Source organism: Mastigoproctus giganteus, chromosome 7 (genome assembly GCF_048544385.1).
Source record: "Mastigoproctus giganteus isolate SK-2022 chromosome 7, ASM4854438v1, whole genome shotgun sequence".
NCBI lineage: Eukaryota > Metazoa > Arthropoda > Arachnida > Uropygi > Thelyphonidae > Mastigoproctus > Mastigoproctus giganteus.
The window spans coordinates 38,383,401-38,396,515 of NC_143581.1; the positions used below are offsets into that span (position 1 = coordinate 38,383,401).

Genomic DNA, 13,115 nt, shown 5'->3' on the forward strand with positions numbered 1-13,115 from the left:
GAATATAAGCAGTAGGTATATTGTCACGTATTGACAAAGTTCTCGGATGGGTCATAAGCTCTTGTGCTTGTAGCAAGCACTTGTCTAATACATTGGTTGGGTACCCACAACTGACTAGGTGAGTTCTTACTCTGGAAATCTCAGTGCGCCTAGCTTCCTCTGAGCTGGAATGGCTCTAAGCTCGAGAGAATAGAGTGCATGCAGTGCTGTTTAGATGGCAAGAGGTGTGGGCTGATCTGTAGTTGGTAAACTGCATGCACCACATTGGCTTACGGTACACCGAGGTTTCCTGGCGTGGGCTTTTTGTTTGTTATTTGGTTTTTTAGGAGCATTAGCAACTAAGACCATATTGCTCCGGGAATATGCGGTGGTCATTCCCTGACCTTTCCGCATCCTCCATATTTGGTGGTGACGGGCTCGAACCCTGGTCTAATCAAGAAGCGTGTGCTATGCACTGCTGCTGCTCCTTCCAACCTGGCTACGGAGGCACCTTGGCATGGGGCTACTTGCTTCACTAGTACATCCAGGAATGGAAGGGACCCATTCACTTCTAACTCTACAATGAACTGGATGAATAGTGACAAGGAGTTGAAGTACTCTAACAGTGCTGTCTCTGTCCCATGTGGGATGATGGTGAAGATATCATCGACATATCTGCACCACAGAACACAGAGAATAAATTGTAGTGTGCATCATCTACAATGATGATATTCACCTGCTGCATCTGTGTGTGTGTGCTGCAACATCAACTTGCACTTTGTGCTGATGATTCTTTTCAGGGCTCTCCTCTCGAGTCCTGTCAGCTTCATAGGTTTTCTGGGTCATTTCGTAACAATTTCAGCACCAGTCCACTTCCATTTGCAGATCACATCACCAAACTAGAGATCTTCAGTGTCACTGAAATGCTGTGTGCAAGCTGAATTGTTATGTGGCATCCTATTATCATAATCATAATACTGTCTTTTGGAAGGCCTATGAGCATATTTATAGTTGTCTGACACATGATCTTTGTGTGGGGCATGACCAACTATCAACAGAGGAGCATCCGGACATTAATGGTAGGGCAGTGTAACTGCATGTGTTCTTCCCAAGCACAGGTTACCCTCAAGTTATACGATCGCATTGAATTTTTGATGTAGGTTAACCTTTTGCAAGATGAAAATGTGTATCTGTAAAATAATTTCCCTAGAGAAAATAATTTAACATGGCTGAATTAGGTTCTGGACCAGACTATCAAACTTTTTAAATACAGATATACTTCATATTAATGTTTTATAAATATGTGAAATTAGAATGCAATTGAAATAGTATACAAAATCATGTAATCTGCCACGTACTTTAAAGTATGCATATTAAATACATCAATAAACAATCATAAAAATAACAGTTGTACTTTCAATAAATATTCAACAAGAATAGCTAGAACAGAGAGAATAAATTGTAGTGTGGGTCATCTACAATAATGAAATTCATCTGCTGCAACTATGCAGGTAGATGTAGGTTAACCTTTTGACACACTACCAATCAAGTGATAATCATATGAAACTGCCTTGTGGTGGGTCAGGTTTGTTTTTTAATATGTCATAGAAATATTTTCCACTTTAAACATTTTTATTTGAATATATACAGCATTCAAATAAAAATTTAAAAACTTCAAAAACTTTTATGCAGTTCTAAAAATTCCTTCAAGATTCAGCCTGACAGTTCCCCCCCCTTGTTCCTCAGAGAAAGAGATTTCAACGTCTTTTTGCTCTAAATCTCAAATCCTGATCGGTATTAACTAAAAAATACTTGTATTTTGAAAAAATGTTTCCATCACTCCTAAAAATACAACTTATTACACGTGCTAAAACATGCATCATGAATGTGTGTAACTTGAGCGATGCCTATATACATTCAGTGTAGTTGCCATTTTGAAATATCACTGTAAGACAGTGAGTAGACAAAAGTGTGTCCAGTGGTTAATGTTATGTAAACATCTGGAGAGAAGGGCCTGACAGCTTTGTGCTGGCACTTAGGAACTTTTTTTATATATCCTAAAAAAAAAAAAAAAAACCACATATATAAATATAGTCATATTTCAGTTATACCTTATCTCGAATAAGCAAATTGACTGGTGGTACATCACTTTCATTTTCTTTGCTTGACTCAATTTGTTTTAAAAACTGAACCTTCTTTTTACTTGCTAGAAAATGAATGGAATTTTCACATAATACCATGATGGTATCTGTTAACTCATATCCAAAGAGCCATGTCTGAAAAAAAAAAAAAACAAAATAAAAAACCTAATTAACATGCAAAAATAAAAATATGCTAATATTAAAAATTAATCACTTTTTTTCATCTTTTCAATATGTTTATTATTTACTTTTCTTTTTTTTTTTTTTTTTTGAAATAACTATTTTACCCTAAATTATCTGAAAGCATTTTTTAAATTATTTAAATAATCTACTGGGATATACTATCATTTCTCAAAGTGTAGTCTGCAACCCAACACCAGCCCTTGGGAGGAGAGAGGCAGTTCTTGGTTTAAAAAAAATACCAGTCCTGGGGGGGGATACCAGCCCTTAGAAAATATATAAATAATCACATGATCCTATTATCATTGTACAATATTCATGAATGAAGCAACCCATTAACATTAAGTGCGAAACTAGTTTCTTGTCATTGGTTTTCTTCAAGAACAAGTACAGAAAAACACTGAATGAAAAACCAGATTTAAGGATAAACTGAATTCTGCTCCTGACAAAGTGGCTATATGATGTTAAAGTGCACCATTCTAGAACCTTATCTCATGAGCTCAGCTTTCTTCAAAGAACTTTATGCACAGAGAACTGGAAAAGTAGTTTTGCCTTTTATTTCTTACACAGGGTGTCTCAAAAATATTGGTACAAACGATTAGGAGCGGTAGGTAACATCTAAAGGTATGTGAATTGCATAGAAACCAATAATCGGAAACATCACAGGAAAGTAGTAACAGAGGCACAAGAAGCAGACACGACACAAAAGATAGTAATTAGTGGCAAACATTTATTTAACATAATAATAACAATGGAGTACGAGATGGATGCATTTCATGATGTTACAACAGATGCTCGAAGGTTCCACCATGAGATGCGATGCATGCATGACACCAATGCAGCATAGACTGGCGGATACGGTTGAACACACCTGGAGTTTCTTTGACAGTAGCAGCAGTGCAGACGACTCTCGCCACGAGATCCATTTCCGTCTCCACAGGAGATTCATAAACGATAGATTTGAGGGCCCCCACAGAAAGAAATCAAGGCTCAATAAATCAGATGAGCGTGGGGGCCAGGCAACGGGTCCACCACGGCCAATCCATCAATGCCCAAAACGCCTATTCATGGTAACGAACACACCTTCCATAATGGGCAGGCGCCCCGTCACGTTGAACCAAATGTTGCGTGTCACATTTGCTAGAACATCAAATTTGTTCCAGCAAATGTGAAATAGAACTTGTTCAAGAAAGATCAGATATTTAGCAGAGTTCATGCGGGATGGTAACAGGTATGGGCCAACTAAGCAATCACCGACCATACCTGCCCACACATTTATTGCGAAGCGATGTTGTGCCGCATGGGGGCGTACAACATGTGGACCCTCTGCTAATCCATACACTAGGTGCATGTCTGCCAGCTCACAGTTCATATATCGATGCATGCTCTTCGTGCAGCGACTACCGCTTGAATGAGTAAACCAGAAATTTTCCCTCTCGCGAACTAATGAACAGCGCCGTGTACCGATTTACGGTGATGTTTCCGGTTATGGGTTCCTATGCGATTCACATTCCTTTAGATGTTACCTACCTCTCCTAAACGTTTGTACCAATATTTTTGAGACATCCTGTATATATGCACTATGTATACAACCATCACTTCATATATGTTGTACCGTATTTCCCCAGGTATAACAAGCACCTTAATTTTGGGGCCCGAAATTTGAAAAAAAAAAATGTATTACATAAAGTTATTGAACTCAAGTTTTATTCATCATAAAATTCATACAACTCATCACTGTCAAAACTCCCACCCATTAGCTTATCTTCATCTGTGTCTGATGACAAATCACTGTCTTCATATATTGCCTCGTCCTCAGTTCCATCTATGGCATTTGAAATGCCACACTTCTTAAATGACTTGACAATGATCTCAATCTTGATATTATCCCAGGATCTTTTCACCCAGGTACAAACTTCTCCTATAGTTCGTTTCTTCACTCTTCCTGCTGGTGTCAAATTGCCCCAGAAGACTTCATCCATTGGTTCCATTCGTCTCTCATGGCAGCTTTGAAGAGTTTGTTAATGCTGACATCAAGTGGTTGGAGCTGGGATGTCAAGCGTCCAGGTATGACGGCAAGTTTTGTTTTTTGCTCTGCAGCAATCTTCTTTGTATTTTTTGTTGTGTGCGCCCTGAACTGATCAAGCACCAATAGGGCAGGTTTGCATAAGAGCCCACCTGGTCTCCTGCTCCAAACTTTCTCAAACCAGATCTTCATCCCATCCTGATCCATCCAACCCTTGTCATGAACGTGGACAATCACTCCTCGAGGAATGTCTTCTTTTGGCATTGTTTTGTGTTTGAAAATCAGCATAGGAGACAGCTTGGTTCCGTCGGCACAACAAGCTAGAACAACTGTATAATGGCTCTTTTCATGTCCACTTGTCTTCACAGTTAGTTTTCACCCCCTTATCAACAGTTCTGTTACTTGGGACATCAAATTGAAGGGGGGCTTTATCCATATTTGCAATCTATCCCAACTAAAACTGATGTGTCTTCCGACATTGAATGACAAAACGATGAAATTCAAGGACCTTCTGCTCATAGGACACAGGAATTCCAATTGCCCTTTGCTCCTCAATCCATAGCTTCAATTCCCTCTCTAAATCAGGCCATTTTGCTCACTTGCCTCTAATGGTCTTCTTCTGCCGTGGCGTTTTCAGTAGTTTCTTCTTCCCGTAGCCAGTCTCGGATTGTTTTCTCAGTTGGAGGAGGACCAAACTTACGTTTAACAGCACGATTTCCATTCACTTTTGCAAACTGGATCACTTTTATCTTGAATTCAGCACTGTACGAAAATCTTTTCTGAGCCATTTCTGGGCAGAACGTAACCTAATATAACGGTAACAGGTGCAAAACAATGAGCGCAAAGACAACAAGCGCGGAAAAGTGGGAAATGCAAGTAAAAAAAAAATCTACAACCACCGTATAAGATGCACCCAGTTTTTAGACGCCAAATTTTTCGAAAAAAGGTGCATCTTATACATGGGGAAATACGGTATATTTGACTCCATTTTTAGTACATATCTTGGTTATTGTTGTAACTAGAAGTAAGGAATACCATTTAATTAATAAATCAATTTGTAAAAATTTATCTTGCTAATCCCAAGTATTTGTAGCTATATCTGCTACAGTACAGATATTCCAGAGTTTTTTGATGTATGTTTAACACTATTTCACTTCACATATTTCCATATTGCTTGTTGCCTGCTTGTTCACACTTCATTTTTTTCTACATCTAAACATAGCGTATAAAAGTTCACATCACATTTTAAGTGAGCCTAATTGGCTGTTTTGGAAGATACAGATACTGAGATAGTGCTTAAAAACGTTGGATAATATAGGTGAAGCAATTTTTATAATGAAAGTCATTTTATTTGGAATGTGTAAGGCATTTAATTCATTTTGATTGGATCAAACTTTGATAATGCTATTGTTGTTTTTATAAGTATGCAAAGATTAAATTCAAAAGAGACTGCTAATGAAAGCTTCACAAAGGTGAAGCTTTAATTTTATTATTTGCAGTTCAATTTATCAGTTTTATTAGCAGTAAAATTTACCCATTTGTTTTTGCAAGCCACATAACATAATCACAATGGAATTAATTGAGGACCTAAATGGAATTACAATGGAATCAATTAAGGACCTAAAGATTAATTCTTTAGAAATTAATTTTCTAAAGACTAAAAAAATTTAAGGTGGCCAATTTAACAAACAGAGCGAAGGAAACACTGAAAATTAAGGTGATTAATTTCGAAAGACCATTTTTTAGCATTCACACTGAGAAAGAAAACTGCATGTACTCTAAGGAGAAAATTATCTAAATGGTATTACAAACTGTATGTTGGTGAATGTTATTGTAATATTACAGCTTGATAAGTTAATTCATGGTAGCCACCGATAGTGTTAAGAATAGTGCTTGGAAAACTGATGTTAAGCAAGTAAGGTGTAGTCTGTAAATTTTCTTTTTGGTATACCTAAAGCTTACAATTGCTAACATGTTTTTATTTGAGTCGTTTTAAAACACTGTCTTTATGATCACACTTTTTGATCATATAAGCTACAGGGGGATCTAGACAGTGATGATTTTGGGGAACCAAAGGCCACATCTAGAACAGTTACATGACTTCAATCTGGTTTAAGAACTTTCTTTTAAGAACAAATAAATACCCTCATCATTATTTACCTATCTTACGAGTGTGCAGTATTTTGTTTAGAACTTGCTTGTTTCTAACTGTTCTCATATATATTTTATATGAGAACAGTTTATAATCAGTTATTTGTTTATGGAATCATCAGAGTGTCTAACTGCTTAATACCTAACGACCACTGAACATCAGGCAATCATAGGTAGTGGCACAGAAGAGTTCAGCAAAACAACATTATCCTTCACACTACAAGCAAGCAAATGTCGAGTAGGTTCTCATCTAATTGTCCACATATAAAACACAATAAAACAGCCACAAGCATCTGTCATATCAGCAGACATCAAAATGCACTTTTCTCCAATATTTTGATGCACTTTGAAAATAATATCATCATAAAAAAGCATTAATAAGATACTCTTTCTCAAGACAGATCTGGAACGTCTGATTTATACATTTTTTTCAAAAATCATTTGAAACTGGATTGCTTAACTTATTGACAGGGAGGGATATTGCTTTACCAAGAAAAGACACAGACCCTTTAAGTCTTTTTCTCTTTAGGTACATGATTTGATCAAAAGTGACTAATCAAGCAATTTTTCCTTCTTTTTCTTTTTTGGCTATATGTGATGTTGTTTTCCCACATTAGTCGATCCAAAATTTTTTTCTGGATGGAACATTCTGCAGTATGTAGTAAAATCTTTTCCATAATTCCACAAGTTTAACAACAGATTTGATTTTTTTTTTTTTGGCATTTTGAATGAATGAATACTCCAATTGCCTATTCTATAAATTTTTTAATAATATTTTAAAATTTTCTGATTACTCCATTATATATATATAATATATTTTTATAAATATACATTGGTTTCTAAGCTTCACTGTATATTAATAAAAGCCACAACCAGAATGTTACATACAGGCTTGGAAAGCTCATTCTAGGAAGGACACAGACCTATTGGAAAGGATGAACCAAAAAACCAATAAGATTAGTTGGGAGCAAAAAAGAATATTCATATCAAGAAAGACTGGGGATCTGTAAATCACAGCATCTAGAAACTAGTCATCTGTGTGGTGACCTAGTTAAAGTGCATAAAGCTTTAAAAGGGTTAAATAAACTAAATAACGATTGCATCTATTTCTTTCTCAGATGAATTGTAATGGGATACATGGGGGGAATAAAAAAGAGATGGTTCTATAGCACACTTTTGTGGAAATTCACCTTCAGCAAGAATGTAAATGACTGTTGGAATAAAGTTCCACTTAGTGTTGTGAAAGTGATAAAAATCACTTTGCCAATACAAAAATCACTTGGATTCTTCTCATTGTTTGTGGTTTTATGGTGCAAAAGTTGCTTCAGCTATATTGTGCCAGTTCATTGTGTGTAACTTGCTACTGTTATTGGTGTATTAGATGTGGTTGGTAAGATTTATTAAACTGAGGAAAATAAAGAGTTAATGGTTCATGTGATTTTAAAGCAATTCTTACCAATATTCTACAAATAATTTTGAAATCCTCACAATGTTGTTACAATTGCAGGGAAACTTATTAATTTTCTAATGAAAATATAAATAAAATAAAACTACTGAGGGTTCTATGATGGTATAATTTCATTCATTCAGTGGAAACATAATGTGAAATATTTTTACTGGCATGCAATATTGATAAAATTACTTTCAAAACTGAGCTACAATAGTATAGTACAGTAAATCACTGATTTTACAGAGGTTGATTTAATGGATGAAAAAAAAATTGACTGGCACCTTGAATGTACGTACAAGACAGGGAAAATATGGAACTTTTAAATCATGGCAGCCAACAGCAAGCATCCCACTCTCTTTATGGATATGCTTGCTAACATGTTAAGTTCTCATCTGTGCTTTTTATTATTATAACTTCACATAAATGGTCTCTAAGAAAACTGGTGAAAATGCATCTGAGTGTTGTGCAAAAATTAAAGCTTCTAGAGAAATTAGACTGGTGTGTCTGTTTCCCATATCTGTGACAAATATGCCATTGGGAAAAAAATAATAAAAAATCATGTCAGTAGTGTAAACAAATTAGTTAAAGGATACAGTGCATTACATTTCAAGTGAATTAGCAAATATTATTAATTCACAATTTAAAACAAAAAAAAAAAAAAAGAAAAAGAAAAAAATAAATAAAAACAAAAGCAACAACTTTTATATGCAAACTATGAAAATCTAATTTCTGTGCATCTGCCATGTTACCTATTCATTCCTCCAACATATTAATATCCACTGTTTCAGCTACAATATACGGTATATGGATTTCCCATGTGATATGTATGAAAAAAAAAAAAAAAACAATTGCCAAATTTCTACTGGTACAATTTAAATGAAATTTGAAAAGGCTTGGCAAATATTTCTGAAAGGCCCAATTAAAAAATTTCATGAATATCCATCTACTGGAAGTCAAGTTATTACATACAGATGGAAGGGGGGGGGGGGAGAGAAAAAAAAAACAAATGCCAGATTTCTATTGGTCTGATTTAAATGAAATCTGGGTGGCTTGACAAATCTTTTTGAAAGACTCAAATATAAAATTTCATGCAAATCCATCCACTAGGAGCTTGGTTATTACATACAACTGGACAGAAGGACAGACAAGGTGAAGACAACAGGTGCTTCATGCATATATGCTAAGGTGCCTAAAAAGCAAGGCTGAGCTTAAGGAGTTAGACTCTTGAGATTTACCAGTGTCTCAACTTCAACTCCTTAGTTGACTCAAAGTTTTTCCAGGCATATTTATACTAGTCACAACAAATTATCTTCTAATTATATATCAATCAATAAGTCAAGGTAAATAAAAGATTGTATTTATTTAATTGTGTAACTATATTTCAGTGTTTCTAATACATACATATATATATATAGAATAAATGTTTAAATATTCAATCATGTGGGGTATAAATGGTTTTGGAAAATCTTTGTATTTAATGGCATTTGACAATAACAGACACTCCCCCTATTAGTCCACAAAACTGAGGATTTACCACACTTGCATTTTTACTCTAAAAATGATTTCAACTTACCATTAAAAATTAAAATACAGTGGATTCCGGTTATTTGGGCCACCGGTTAATCGGGGCAGCCGTTTATTTGGGGCAAATCTTAAAAAACAAACCAATCGAGAAAATGGCCTGGGTTTACTTCGCTTAATTGGGACAGCATGCCATTTAATCGGGGCAGGAGACCACAGCACTGGAGATTACCCTACGATTGTCTCCGACGGTACTACGTGGTTCGGTCGAAATTCTGGAGGTCACAACCATAAAACAATAAAAACAATTAGCACTTACTTGTTTATTGGGCTTTTCTGTTAGTGAAATCTATCATAAACGGACAGTAAACTCGATCTTACTGAATTTGCGATAATACCAACAGCTGGAATTCTGTGGGTTATTATGATGAAATGTGTTTACACTTCCATGAAATCTTCAATCATATAAAAAAATTAATTTTCAGATCTTCTCTTCATTCCTATTTTTAAAGCTTTGTAACTTGTTACTCCGTTCTCACTTGCACGTATTGTGTTACTTGCAATTTGTGTGTGCCGTGTTCTTTGTTATTGGTTGCTTATCTTTTTACTGTTTTAAATTTTAACACTCTCCCCGCCCACAAATGTCAGTGAACAGAAATGTCAACTAGTTCGAATGTACATATTACAGTACGTATTAATTATTCCAATTATCACATATATTCTTCTGATTTTCACGTATCATTTAATTTTTTAATTGGTAAGGTAATAAAGGGTAAATTTGTGCTTAATATATCTTTGCTTTTATAGCACATGGATAATATTCCTCCTATTTTTGCTAATTAGAATCGCTGTTTAATAGAATTAAAATTCAATTCGCAAACGTGATCACAATGACCAGTGATTACTGCAAATCATATAGTGAACGGTACTTTACTATGTTGAGTTCATCGTAACGTGATTTGATTGTACAGTGAACCAATTGTAAAGGGGGGGGGTACATTGTATTTTTAACTGTTTACGTGAAACTTCGGATAACTGGGACAGCCGCTTAATCGGGCCAAAATGCACTAGTCCCGATGCGTGTCAAATAACCGGAATGGACTGAATATCAAAATTTAATAACTTCATTGACACTTAATGTTATTTAAATAATTCCTGCAATGAATATTGCACTGGTCTTAACAATCAAAATAGAACCACCTCCTGGCCATGGTATCACTTAAAATAAATGACATGGCCTTGGCCACACTGCCATTTATTCATAAAATGAGATAAATAAATGGTGATAATGAATAAACAGAAATCTGCCATTTAATTGGTGCTGCAGACACCAATTAAATGGCAGATTTACGACACCAAATAAATAACAGATTAGTTTTTTCATGATATCATTTGTTTCAAGTTGTGTGATACCTGGGAAACTCACTGTATAGCAGCTTGCTCTGTTAAGAGTACAAAAAGCAAGTCACAGATTGCATCTCACTTGAACTATTCATTTCTTTGATGTATGTTTAGCGTTGGAAATCCAGTCATTGCAGCAGTTTGTTCAGCTGCTTTTGTTGAAAAGAAGAATCTTCAGGTTTTCATTTTCAACTACTTTTCACAAAACTTTATTACACAGGAAACAAATCTTCCTTCAAGTAAAACTTTAACTTTCAGCATGATCACCTTTATACAAACTTTACTCCCAAAACTAACTGCCATTTCAGTTAACAAAGAATTCCATTATAAAACATTACTGGACATGAGAAAGTAAATCAGATAGGCCCCTCCCCATTACATGGAAGAGCAGTGCATTCGTGGATAACCCAGATGAAGGGGCAGAGAAGAAAAACTGAATACAGTTGTGTCCCTGTATCCACTGATTCGTTATCTGTGGTCAACCATGGAAAAAAACCGAAAAATCTTAACACGTATTACTCGCGTGTCCAATACGATGCCAATTTTAAATCTAATAGCTTCCCTTTACTTTTTACAATGTTGCGTATGATCCCCAACATTATAACGGTTCTTTAGAGATTTAACAGATGCACCACTTTCAAACTTTTGAATAATTTCAAGTTTTTGTTTAAATGAAAGCACAATTCTTGCTTTTGCCCATCATTTTCGCAATTTCTAAACAAAAATAAACAAATAAATAAAAAATAGTCAATATTAAAAAAAAAATTCTGACATCCCTAACATAACAAAACAAAATTTGTCCTCCTTTTGCAGTGCGAAAGAACATGTTGTGTTCCGTCGCTGTGCACTAGATCAAACTAAACGTTTGGTCTCTCTTTTTTTTTTTTTTTTTGTTTTGAGCAATAGGTGTGAAGACATACTGGGTTGCAAGATACATTGGTGTGCAAAACTTAAGGACCAACACAATTTCTAAAGGTTACAACCACAAAATCTTTACTTAAGGTACTCTTTACTGATGAGTAGATTTAATCTCAGCAGTGATTCCGGGTGTCAGCTAATCTGGCGAGAGGTTGGCACACGGTTATCACCCCGCAAACATTACCGAAAGGGATTGATATGGCGGTCAAGGTGTTCTTGTCTGGGGAGGCATTATCTTGGATGGATGTTTGTTTGTTTCAGGGCTTTACGGCGCAAGAACAGCAAAGGCCATAATGCGCCTAGCTATGGTGATATTAAGATACATAGTTCTATCTGTATAGATGATATTCAAAATTATATCATGTTGTATAGTTTTATCTGTTTGAGGAAATCAAATAATTTGGTCACATGTGGTGTGTCTGCTAGTAGGTCAGAAATGCTGAGAGAGGTGTTCGTCGTGGGAAATGAGATAAACATAGCTTGTCGCTCACTACTGTACTTGGGACAATCAATAAGTAGATGATGGACAGTGAGCTGGGTGTTACAGTTTGCACACGATGGCGGGTCAGTGGCTGCAAGCAAATAAAGATGTGTTAGGTGCATGTGGCCTATCCTTAATCGGGCTAGTACAACTTCTTCATGTCGGTTTTCACGTATACTAGATCTCCATGGTTTAAGACCTTTTTTATGCCAAGTAGCTTATTGTTGACCTGATTCTGCCAGATATGTTACCACTTTTCAAGGCATCGTTTATTTATAATGTACTTATAGTCAGATGCAGGTGTAGTGAAGGATTGGTCTATAGGATCGGTAGCAGTTTTGGCAGCTAGGTCGGCCTGTTCATTTCCAGGAATTCCAGCGTGACCAGGAATCCAACATAACAGAACTTGTTGTTTATTCTGGTTTAATTTAGTCAGAGTGTTCCAGATCTGTCTAAGTAAGGGGTTATCATTTTTTGTATTGCGTTGTATGGCTTGGATAGCACTAATGGAGTCAGTATAAATAACACTGTGCAGTTTAGTTCTTGAGAGTGTGTAGTTTAAGGCCATGTGGAGTGCACAGAGTTCTGCAGTATAGCTGCTACATTCAATGGGAAGTTTTTTGGACAAAGTATGTTAGGAAATACCGCTGCTGCACCAACATGATTGTCTGTTTTAGACCCGTCTGTGTAAATTGGTGTGTACTGGCCGTGCTGGGTTCTCAATGCGGCATACATTTGCAGTATGTTCTGTTGGGATAAGGTGTGTTTTCCCCAGGCTGTCAATGAAAAGTCACACGGTGGTATATAACATGTCCAAGGTGGGACTGTATGAGAGGCAGTGGGCTGTATCTTACTAAAGTCAATTTG

At 35.9% G+C, this 13,115-nt stretch overlaps 1 protein-coding gene across 1 annotated transcript in view; it reads right to left on the reverse strand.

Annotated features, from left to right (window-relative positions):
* dre4 (SPT16 homolog, facilitates chromatin remodeling subunit dre4) overlaps positions 1 to 13,115 on the reverse strand; it is a 292,696-nt gene that overhangs the window by 264,660 nt on the left and 14,921 nt on the right. The window contains exon 3 of the mRNA XM_090377621.1: positions 2,091 to 2,255. Coding sequence (XP_090233747.1) covers positions 2,091 to 2,255 — 165 coding nt within the window. The remainder of the gene's footprint in view (positions 1 to 2,090; positions 2,256 to 13,115) is intronic.